This window comes from Myiozetetes cayanensis, unplaced genomic scaffold (genome assembly GCF_022539395.1).
Source record: "Myiozetetes cayanensis isolate MyiCay16 unplaced genomic scaffold, myiCay2020 scf13, whole genome shotgun sequence".
In the NCBI taxonomy this organism is placed as follows: Eukaryota; Metazoa; Chordata; class Aves; order Passeriformes; family Tyrannidae; genus Myiozetetes; species Myiozetetes cayanensis.
In genome coordinates, this window is record NW_026086937.1 from 20967991 (window position 1) to 20980509 (window position 12519).

The 12519-nt window shown below is 40.2% G+C and overlaps 1 protein-coding gene across 1 annotated transcript in view; it reads left to right on the forward strand.

The window, feature by feature from the left end:
* The first annotated feature begins 11591 nt into the window (after window positions 1–11591).
* SI (sucrase-isomaltase) overlaps window positions 11592–12519 on the forward strand; it is a 43114-nt gene continuing 42186 nt past the window's right edge. The window contains exon 1 of the mRNA XM_050308026.1: window positions 11592–11715. Coding sequence (XP_050163983.1) covers window positions 11592–11715 — 124 coding nt within the window. The remainder of the gene's footprint in view (window positions 11716–12519) is intronic.

Here is a 12519-nt window from a genome sequence, read left to right on the forward strand (position 1 = left end):
AGCCTTTCTGTATGAGTCTAAATGACTTTACAGCCCTTGGTAACTTTGATATTACTGTAAAGAAAATATCAAGGCTGCTTGAATTTTGGAGTGGATGTTCTCTTTGGCAGCCTGCCAGTCAAGGCAGGAGTGAAATTGCTGACAGGGCAGGAAGGAATGTCTGATCCCTCTGTTGTCAGCCCAGTCCCACGGGATTTGGGCACTCTGAGTAGAAAATAATTTAACACTGAGAGGAATATTACCACCTTTCCTGTGTATTATGTATGAACTGAAATGTAGTGAAAAACTTCCTTCTATTTGGAGGGGTACCATAACAAAAACCACTGTGATAAATTCCCCACCTTGTACAGACATTCCTGCACTTAAATTTTCTGGAAAAACATGAGCTTAAAAAAATTGTATTTATATCATCATATATATATATACACATATCTCATATATAGTTATTCTTTGCTACTAACTGAAGAAGCACTTGTGCAGCTGAAGGCACGTTGTAATAATAATTTATTCTACTACTAAACCTTTCAAACAGGAAGACCATTTGCATGCAAAACACAAAAGAACCCTGTAAATGAAAAGTGAACATCGATTTTTTATGTAACTCAGTGTCATTTCAGTTCTCCATCCATTAAGCAGAGGAACTTCTGGATGTTGCCTTAATGCTGTTCTTCTGTAAGGAGGCATTTGCAGAGCCAGAACCTTTGCTAGTGAACACAGGATCTGTCTGGAGGTAAAGCCAGGCTTTATGGCATGAGAAATTGCTTTTTATGGGTACTTTGGCTCAGTCCTGGAGCAACAGCAACGTGCTTGATCTGTGCTCATCACTGAGCAGTTCTAAACATGATCTGCACTGTCTTTAATTTTCAAACTTTAGCTGCCATTTCCAAAGCATTACTGACACAGGGAAACCAAAGAGAGAATGAAAGTGTCGTGCAGAGTGTTGTAAAGAAATAGAAGAGCCTGGAAAACTTACTGTTTGTCTTGGAAGAAATAATTGTGGCACATTAGTTCATTTAATTGCTCCAGTAATTTAGGTGACTTGTGTATCTTTGCCGTAATTACAGTGGCACTAAAGCTGCAAATCCTATAGAAAAATAAGTAAATAGTGCTTTATAAAGCAGCTGTTTAAGCAATGAAGGTGGATCTTTCATTGGAGAGCAGTGGGATTTAAGCAGGGCAGCTTTCTGACCAGTGCTGTGCTGTAGGATTTGCTGTGGTGATTCCCAGTGCAAAACTGCAAAGGGATTGTTGTCAGGAAGAGGATGCACAGCAGAGAAAGGTGTTTCTGTCCTTGATGGAGCAACTGGGAAGCATAAATTCCCCTGAATTAAGAAATATATTCAGTTATTTGAGGAATGCAGTTAGTTGTTGAACGTGTATTTTCTGTGTAAGCACCAGCACACCAAAACGGGGTGGAATGTAACAAATTGTTCTTCCTTTTAGGTGTGATGCAGTTCAGTCTCCTTGGAATATTTTATTCCTTGTTGTGACACTGTACAAGATTTTACAGTGTTCCAATGACAGGTTTTTTTCAACTTGCACACAGGAGCTGATACCTGTGGCTTCTTCTGAGACTTGGAGTATGAGCTGTGCCTTTGCTGGATCCAGCTGGGTCTGTGTTACCCAAACTCAGGCAATCACAACCAGAAGGGAAGAAGGTGAGTGGCAATCATGGTTTTATGCCCACAGAGGGGCTGCCCTGGGACTGGGATCACTGGAAGAAAGTTCTAACTTTGCTTTGACTGAACCAAACCCTTGCATGCTTCCCACTCTGGGCCATTTTGATTGGAATGTGCTACACCCAGACTAAAACAGAGCTTTGATGGCAAACACACTTCAAGGAGCAAAACTGGCCTCGGTGCTCTCAGCCCTAATTGCCCATCATTACCCAACAAATGAGAAAATGCAGCAGTGTAATCAGATGCTGGAGTCAGACTGGGAAATGTCTGTGCTTTGCACATTTGCCACCATCAGATATTGTATTTCTGTTAAAAGGAAAGGGAAATAATTGCCTAAATGTAGGTCTGTGCTGGCTAAGGACTAGGGTGGAGAAAGCTGTAAAACAAGATAACTGGGAAAAGAAAAAAAAGTGGAAACAGCACTTCTATCCCAGTTAAAGCTTCAGGTCTAGGAGAGCAGAGCTATTTATATGGAATATATCTAATGGATTAGAGTCTCCTTTTCAAACCCCCTGGGCTTTATCTCTCAGAGACACACCTTTGGATAGGCCTCTTAAAGCCTTAAAAATGCAGATTCAGGGTTATCATGTTGCTCCCAGTCTTACCCAATTTGCCAGGGTATTGTTCACTACATTTAATAAAGATTGGAAGTGCTCCCTGACATCAGTCCTCGGTGCTTGGTGTCTCCTTGCAAGTCCAGAGAGCTGCCCTGTGGAAAAGAGGGATGATAAATTCTGTGCACTGGGATGTGTCACACCCTGGGGACACTTTGCATTAAACATTCTTTATGGTATTTCCCCTGGGGTTTTATCCACTTTTCTCTTTGTAGTTCCCCTCCTTGGTTCATACCTACTGTTTTTAGTGTCACTCCTTAATTGAAGAATAAATAGATGAAGGTGCTTAAATAATTTCTTGAGCTGACATTTTGACAGTGTCACTTCTTCTAAAGTTCTCTGCAGGGATTTCCCTCCACAGGGTTTGTGCCTGACCAGGACATCTCCCCAGTCAAGCACTCCTAAAGGCAGATTAAATAAGTGTGTAACTATTCCTGTTCAAGATGTCCCTGCCATGAAGCACCTTCCAAATATGAACAGAACTGCTGACATGTTCAGTTTTCCCAGTTTTCTGACAGAGGGAGAGTCTCCAACCTCTTCTTTTACTGGGGTCTTCCTACCCATCCTTTGAAATTCAGCATTCTCTCGGGTCTTACTTCTTCCTCTCTTTTACTAGAAAGCCAGAATTACAGAAAATTTGTAGAGAACCAAAACAAATGAATTGAAAACGTTAAAGACTAAGGAAGCTGACTTTTGAACAGACAAAAATTAGTTTAAAACCAGCTCATTCCTGAGTTCACCCCTTTTCCACCGAGCATTTATCTCACTGTAATTGCAGTAATCACCCAGGTACTGATATTGATTTGGCAATGCCTCCATTTTTTACCTCAGCCAGAAAAACTTAAATTATGCAATAGAGGCCATCACTTGTATTGCTTCAACCTGGTACAAATACAGATACCAGACAACCATTATACTTTAAATCAGGTGCACCCAATTTTCTTCCAGCAAAAGGGGACCAAAAATTCCTTATATCCATGAGTCACCATTGTCTGACAGTATCCAATTGCCCTTTGCCTTATTATTATTCCCCATTTTAATGGCATTACATAACCCCTCTTCACCAAATTTTTGAGGCATTTATATCTGTCTCACACATTTCTGTGCCACAATATTATTTTCTCTTTCTTATTTGTTACCTCTGTAGCTCCACCTGAACACTTGTGACATTCTATCAATATTATCACACCAGGTTTTTTTGGGGGGGGTTCCTCAGTTGTTGTTTTGCCTTTGGGATTGTGTTCCATCCCTTTGGATGCCTGCCATCAACTCCCCTTCTTCCAAATCAGACAGAGAAATGTTTCATTTAACAAGGTGCTTATTTTACACTCATGTAGGTCCAGCAGTCTGTAACATGTATCCCTCCATCACTACTTTTATCATCTTTCATATTCCTTCACAATAAATCAGGACTGTTATGTGAAGTTTTAAATTGCTACAGTAACAACTTCCTTTGCTTTAATTTTCCAATTTATTGTTAGTGATTTTAGTATTTTCTTTTGGTTAATTATGTGTCTCCTAAAGTGCATTATCAACTGAAACAAAACTCTTTATTCAGCTCTAGTAAAATTTAGAGGCAGTCCAAGGTCATTCTGGTACTCAAGCTATTCCTTCCCTGGAGCAAAGTTTTCCTGGAGTGAGTGATGCATTGGTAAATTTAAAGAGTTAGTAAAATATTCCTTCCTTATCCATACTTCCTTAGCAATGCAGTTTAATATTAACTGTAAGGATAACTACTTGCCAAGGCTCTGCAGAGTTTTTGTTGTAATTTAGGAATTTAAGAAGCATTTTGATCCAAGTAGTTTTCTACCCCAGATTGAGTCACCAAGGTATTTTCCTCCATATTTCATTAAATTAAAGAGTTTCAAATCAAGGCTTTTGCAGTGGTGTTTATAGAAGAGGAGATGGGTTGAGAGAGCATCTTAGCCCAGAAAATTCTGAGTGCATTTGTATTTTTTGATGCCTCTGTGCCTGAACTCAGGACTCAAGGAAGGACAAGTGGAGCCTGCAGAGGAAAACCCAGCGGGCTAAAGAGCAGGATCACACCTTTTGTGGACATCTGGAAGAGGGAAAATGAGTGGCAACCTTCTAGTGAGATCTTCAGTGAGCAGAGTCAGTCAGTGCACACAGATGATGGCCAAGGGTGCAGGTCCAGCTCCCTGGGCACTGCTGGTTGGAGGTGGGATGCACGACATCTGCACACCTCTGGCAGCTCTGCTGGCCCCCAAGGCTTTGGGCAAGTTCTGGCACTCTTTGGTGTTTTCCTTCTGACTCTCCTTCTTTCCTTCTTGACTTGAGATTACAGGGGAATGGAAAAATATCATGGAAAAAAACCCCCACCAAACAAATCTTCCAGCTGCTGTGTTTAGAGGGAAAACCCTGGAGTCAGTATGATGAGAATCTGTAAGGACTTGTGAGCAATCCTTGTGTCAAACAGAAGAGTCTGAGAGCTTTATTTAACAGTTTAGGATTTGAATCCTTCATCAATACAAACATCACCCCTGGGTGCAAGTTTAGAGGTCGCTGTGTAGTTGTGGTTACCTGGAGGTGCCTGTGGCAGTGGAGATCACCTGTCTTTGAACTTTGGAATGCTCTGGAATGATAGAAGAGCTGATCAATTCTTCCTGCAGGACTGACCCTTACCCAGATCAGCCCTCCTGGTGAGCGGTTACTAAGTTATCCCATAGAAATAGAGGTGTAAGGTGGTTGTTATTAATATTTTTTCAGTTATTATTACAAATATCTATTAAATATTCACCATTTCTTTAACTAAAAGCTTTAAGCTTGTTTTCTTCCAATAGACACCTATTATTTTTACTGGAAAGAAATGCAAAGCTGAATAATACCCTGCAATATAATGTCTAAATAGGCAAAAAGCTGGCAAGGAATCAGTGAATAATAATAATGATGGTGGCTTTGCTTTGTTTCCTGCTCAGTAGCAGCAAGAAGCACAGGAGTGGCTGCAGGACCATCTGCAGCAAGGACAGGGAAAGTCATGGAAAAAGGCACCAGACAAGCTCTGACAGCAAATGCAAAGGGTCAAACCACTGATTTCATTAAGCAGCCACATCCAGAATTATCGTTTCCTCCTTCCAAAAGCCGGGACACAATCTGTCATTTCAGCTTTTCCTCAATAAAAAGATGAAAAGAAAAAAAAAATAAAATGGTTTGGAATGATGGATAATGAAGTTAGGATGTAATAAGGTGTGTTTTGGGTGTTGTTTAGTAACTGGAGTTTTTATTGCTTTTAGGTTATTGTCAGTATTGCAGCTCTGTAATTTCACCTTAAAATAATTGGTAGCTTTTTAGAAGTATTATCATTATAATTATTAATGTAGATGATAATATTATTTAAAAATAGTAACTAAAATTTCTGGTCTTCCTGGCTGCAAAATACTTGCTTCTGTAACTCAGAAATTTGGAGTCCTCAATTTTTTGTGTTTCTACTTAAAAAGCATTAGAAAATACATCAAACACTGGTTTGGATCTGCCTGATGGATGAGTCAAGAATCTTTGGAGCTGGCAGACTTTTGGGCTTCCTGGTGGTCTGTGCATATGTGCCTTCAAACTGGCACAAATAGGTAGTTGTAGAAATATTTATTTTATGGTAGTGATCACTTTGACAGCCTAAATACAGACTGGGGTGATTCAGGCTTTTAAATCCAAGAGTCTCATTCACCTATAGCTGAATTATTAGAAGGTATGTGCTGTAGCTGAGCACATCATATGTGAATTTATCCATTTCTAGAAAGTAAAAAATTAATAACATACCTTGGGAGGTTAAGAGAGTTTTTCCTCTTTTATGAAAAATCAGGAGGAGGAGGAGGATTGTCTTTTTATAGAGGTTTAAAACCTGAAATATGCTTTTTTTTTTTTTCTTTCCTGAAACAAGTTCTTCAGCTTTTCACCAATTTAGGTTTCACGTGGGGCAATACTCATTTTTTTTTTTTTATTCACAGCAATAAAATTGAACTTGAAGGTTAACCTTGACGTGTCCCTGCTCAGAGAATGTCTCTGATGTCTCTAAATCTGCTGGTAGAAGTCACAATTCCTTTCTGCTGGGGCATTTCATGCAGGAAGGAGCAGAGAAAAGAAAGTCACATAAAGCTGAGGGAGCTGAGAGAAGATTTGGGAGTAAAACCTGTCAGCAATTCCCTGCAAAAAGGCTCCAAAACAAACACCCACAACGGGCTTGGTGTGAAAAGTCAGCAAACTGTGAATTGAGGTATTTGAGGAGGAGGAGGATGTACTAATGAATTACACTTCTCTCTGGTTTTTGGGGTTTGGTTTGTGTTTTTTGTGGTTTTTTTTTTTTTTTTTTTTCAGCTTTGCTCTTAGTGGTGTTTCTATCAAATTTTGACCCAAGAGTGGCTTTCTCTGCTCTGCATTTTGCCCAGAGCACAAATTTTTATTAATTTTTATCCTAAAACCGATACTGTCAGCCACAAATGACAGGTTCAAATCACTTGCTTGTAGAGCACTTTGCGTTTTGGAATGTCCCCAGTGCTCTCTCATTACAGCTTAAACAAATCAAAAAGCAGGTAAGAGATTTTCGTCAAGTAAATGTATCAACCACGTTTTTGATATCTACACCTTCTGATGCATGAATGGCCAAAGAAAAAGTGGGTTTGTTTTTTTTTTTCAGGTAATCTTGGAATGTTTCAGCTGAAAAGGTAGATAATAAATACTGGCAATACATAAGTCTTGACTCTACTAAGACCTCCCATTTGCCATCTCGGAGAGCAGCAGTTATTAATTTTCAGACATAATCAGGTGATTTATATTCATGATTATTATTCAAATCATCATGACACTTGTTCCTTCTACATCAGAGGCCTCCTCACTTTCAGCTTCTTGTGTTCAGCAGTTATTAAAATAAGAATGAGAGGGTTTGGGGGTTTTTTAGAAGCATTTTATAACATTTTTCCTCTGATTTCAGGTCTTACCCACTGAACCATCACAAACACCTGAGCAACGTGTACTGCACTGGCTGCACTAAGACTTTGAGCTGTATTTCAGGGGTTCACAGCAGGTATTTTCCTCATTTGCTCTAAGAACTGCAAAATTTCCTCCTTTGATACAACACATATTCCATTGAAATTCTTGTCTTTGCAATCATGGTCATAATTAGCACTGATGTCCAACTCGACCTGATAAAAATTCACAAATAACACTGGGATTCAATTTTAAAGCATATTACCTCTGCCATACTTCATGTCATCTGGATGGATGCAAAAGTCCATCACTTAGATAAGTATTTACATACAAAAATCATTTCTATACAATGTCTAATTGCATTTCTTTTAGAAGAGCTACACAAACTTTGAAAATGAACTTCAAATATGTTCTGCTTCTCCACTGCAGTGAAATTACTCAGTTGACATTACTTCTGTGTTTGGCTGGTAAACAAAATCAAAATATTTTGGCTGTCAGTTGCTATAATAAAATGAAATCCAATTTTGTCTGAGGCAAAGCTCAGAGCTTTGAATTGTGGGGTGTTTGGGGAAAATGACTGGATGAATCCAGATTCGTTCTCCACAGAATCTCTGTTTGCAAAGCACTTGTGAGGCTTTTCAGTTCTTTGTCTTGCCCAGTTTGGTGTCTGGAGGAGACTCCAGGACTCTGAAAACTGCTCAGTTTTGTGACTGGAAAAAAAAACCTGCCCAGAGCTGCCCTGGGGAGTCCCAGTTTGCTGAACTGGGATCTCAGAGTGGTCTCAGCCATGCAAACATGGCATGTGGGGAGTGTGTTCCCACTGGATCTGTGATTGATGTCCTTCTATAATATAATAATAATAATATTATTAATATCCCTGGATTAACTGATAACCCACAAGCAGATTATTACAGGAATTAAAGACTGCAACTTAACTGTAAGTTATATTAAATATTTGATACCTGAAAAAGCAACAAATCTCATGAAAGTGTAGAAAAATTCTAAGCTCTTTCCTGACGTGGTCCTTCAGCTGAAAACCCAATTATTAGCTGACTGAATGAATACAACCAGGGAGCTGGCTCTGACCAGCTAACAAGTTTGTCAGGTTGTATGTGACTTAATTAAAAAACGGACCTGTTACAAGAGAAGAGATAAACGTCTCCTTTCAAATGACTGCATTTTAGCAGTGCCTAATTTCCTGCCTTGTTTTCCTACACTGTTCTCTCCAGTCTAACCTGTACTCCTGGGCTTCCAGCAATTCTTCTTGCCAGCTGTCAGGAATGAATCAGCTCTTAATTCCTGGAAACCAGAGCAGGACACAGTGGAGACCACGCTGCTCCAGCTCGTGATTTAATGGAGCTCTTGGTTGTCTTTGCAGCCTCTCGGTGTCCCTGCCTGAAGAGCCTTCCCCATTCCTCCTCCTTGGAGTTCAACATCCCACCTTTTGCCCTGAAAGCCCTGTTGGTGACGTCCTTTTGTAGACTAATGAAAAACACCCTCAGGAGGGAATCCTGCTGGTTGAACCCCCCTTGAGAGGCCTTTTTGTTTCCTGCTTTTTGTGCTCTGGAGCGGCCCAGGGAACAGTTCACCAGGTGATGGATAATAGGAGGTTGTAGTGCCGTGAATTCAGGAAAGCACTTAAGCAAATTGTTTTATTGATGGCAGGGAGGTTGCAGGCAGGGGTAAATGAAACGTGTGGACAGGTGCTGGGCTGACCGAGCACTTTCCCGGAACACTGAAATGAAATATATCCCTTGGAAAACAGATTTACGTCAAACCATCCCCTCAGGCCTCCCTCACCATTACCATCTTCTCATAATCCACACCAAGCTGTTATTTTGGCCTCAATGTACACTCATAAAGCAGCATATTTAGCTCTTTTGAGCAGAGCTCCCGGGGTTTGCTTGGACACGCCGGGACATTCGTGCTGTTACAATAAAAAGGAGAGGGTGGGGTGGCTCAATGAGAGGCAGCATTTCAAAAGCAGTCTGGTGGCATTGATCTGTGCAGAGATGGATGGCTGCAGGAGAGCCCTGGTGCTCTTTGTGGGCCATTGATTTCCTTTCTCTTCAAGTGCTGACTGAGGAAAAGGGGACCATCCCCTCTGTGCTCCCGGAGGAAACATCTCATTCCTGCACTTCCCACTCAGAAGGGAGGCTGTGGAAGAGGAACAAACAAACAAACAAAAAAAAATACGAGTGGCACTTCTCAGCCATTCCTTTATTATTGAAAAAAGTAACTTGTAAGCACTTACTAGCATGAAGTGAAAGCTTTTCTTTGGAACACAAAGATTTAATGTTAAGGTCATACCTATCTGTCGTGAGAAAAGCACAAAACTGAGTTAAGTGTGAAGGTTTCATGTTTAGATTATGATGGAAGCCTCTTCCCTATAAGCTCTCTTCCATGTTAATCTTTCATCTTTTTCTTCAGCCCTTGACATTTATTGTTAGTATCCTGTGAAATCTGCTTAGATTATTATTAAAATTAATATTTTAAAATTAATTCGATTTTAATGCTCGTAAATTCAGTTCTCTCCTGCAACTGTTGAAATAGCTCTTTTCCTGATTTGGGAATGTTTAATGACTTCTTGTGCTGCTTAAAGCACACATGAGAGACAAATCACATGAAGGTTCTGTGGAGGTTCTATAATGAAGATATGGAGAAAGGAGACAATAGAAACCAATAATTATGCATTTTATGGCTGATTTTTCTCTCATTGCAGAATCTGATGCTTTATATCACACCAAAATATTATTAATTAACCAGCCATTCCTGCAATAATCTCAGTGACTGCTCAGTCCAAAGTGTAATCTGCCTGTAATTATGTTGTACCTGCCATTGGCTGAGGGGTTTGCAAACAGGGCAGAGAACTGATAACACAGAACATAAAACATCAGTTTTCATGTTCAACTTTACAACCAAGAGCAGCAGATGAAGGAACCACAGGGGCTTTAAGGTATGTCGCTCATTTTGTTGCATCTGAGATTCTGGAGAGCTTTCCCTCATTGCTGAGTGCCCGTCACACGACAGGATTTATAGTTATAAATTATAAAGCTTTATTTCCCAAGTGTTGGGTCTCGGGGAAAAGACCATGAGAAGGAAAGAACTTAAATGCAGTGATTCAGCTGAGGGGGGAGGCCTGGATGATAAGAACTTGAATGAGGTCCTATTTTTCAGAAAAATGATCCCTACTTTTTTTAGGACTGCTGGTTGATGTCATGGGGGGTGTGAAATAGCAAAAAAGGCTTTTGAGACAAGGATACTTGTAGGGTGACGGGTTAAACTTTGAAGAAATGGCAGGCAGGAGACTAAAATGACTTAAAGTGTTATTTCACACTCAAAAAGTTTGTTCTAAAGTATCTTTCCCAGCTTTGGGTCATCACTAAAACGTGTAGGTGTGCTCTGCTGTGCCAGCACAGCGCACGTGTATTCCCACACTTCCTTGATTGAATTAAAAAGAGCCGATTTCTCTGTATTTAAGGTTGTTTTAGAAGGGTAAATGTTCTTGACCAAATGTTAAATGTAGCAATAGCTGCCAATGGATATTGATCTGGATGCTGGAGATTAGTTTTAATTAGTTTTATTGCTGGTGCATGGTTCAGTGTTAATGTTGCCGGGGTGTTCTTTGATTGGGGCTGAGCAACTGGTTCTACTCTGTCCAGCAAAAAAACCTCCAAATTCTGGGAAAACCATAAGTTTTATAGCAGTTTAAGGTACTGACTCCATCAACACACCCTCCCAGATTTGTGATTTCAGTAGCAACCACAGTACCATGGGTTGGTACACGTGATCTGTTCTTCCACTGTGTAAATGATTTACCCTGTTACCTCTGTCTTGCCTTTGCCACGTGTCATGGACACGCTATCAGAGTTTATTGGAGGCTTTATCAAGTACATTTTTAATAAATCAGCTTCCTCCTTTGTAAAATAAGCATTGTTTATGTTAAAGCAGGAAAGGAAGCTTTTAAAATTAAAAAAAAAAAAAAAGGGGAAGAAGATTTTCTTTGTTTTCAGTTTCAGGAATTTTAGTGAGAGGTAGGAAACTCCATAGTTAATCTCAGGGGGAAATTGTTCTCTGTGTGTAAAGTGGTTTTCAGGGAGCAAAATACATTTCTCAGTGACTGGTCACACTGGTGTAATAAAACCATAATGTGTGCTGTGTGAATTGTCCTGACTTGGAGATTTATTGGAACGCTTCATTTAAGCCTCAGGATTAGTTAGCATGTTTTAAAACCTGAATCACTTCACGTGATTTTAAAACCTGAATCACTTCAAAAAGTCTAATGAATCAGCAAGGCAATTTGTAGGGATTTCAAAGGTGTTGCTTGTGCTTTCCTTTCACCAACGCTGTTTCTCCCGTGTAGATGGGCAAGAGGCAGCTCAGCGGGCTGGAGATCAGCCTGATCGTCCTCTTCTCCATAGTAACAGTCATAACCTGTGTCCTCATTGGGCTGCTGGCAACAGGACAGTCTGGAGTCAAAGATCCAGGTAAGGACTCCCCATGGATGCTGCAGGGCCAGGGGAAAACCCCCTGAGTGGGAGCTGCCTGCCTCGGTGTCGCCGTTCTGTGCTTATCATCATCCAAAGGTGGATGGTGGTCGGTCCTTCCTATGGGTAATTTGACTCAAAATATCAGTTATGAACATAATAAATAGCATGACTCAGAATTTATAGTCATGAAAAATGTTTTACCTCTGCCCCTCATGGCTGGACTTTCTTTATGAGCATATAATTTCAAAATTTTTGAGTATGAAATAAAATAACTATGAAAAAAAAAAGGAATCAGAGAGATACATTATAACCCTGATGTATTGGTATATCAGGACCCTCTTATGTTACAGGGCTGTGATTTAGAGCACCTGCTTTACTTGCAGTTCCATTTCGACTGAGTAATTCCATTTACACACAGGGACTGAAGCAAAAAGCTTGGAGGTGAAAATGGCAGAAAAATAAAAAACAATTGCTTATACAAAGCAAGCACTTCTGTGCTTTAATAAAACTGCCCTTACAGACCAAGATCTGCATCTTTTTTTCCTGTTTCTGTCACGAGTAGGAGTTTCCCTGGGCAAAAAGTGCAAGTGCAGATATTACAGATAATGCAAACAGGCAAGTCTGGGGCTGTGTGTGCATGTCAGCCCCAGGCCACACTTCTACACTTCATGGTCCTCATTCCAGACACAAACAGTGTTCCCAAAGATGTAAAATAACATTCAGTGCCCCCTTTTGTCAGCTAAAGCTGCCCAGAGGTCACCTCAAATTCAGTCTGACAAACCTGAAATCTAATGGAGCATC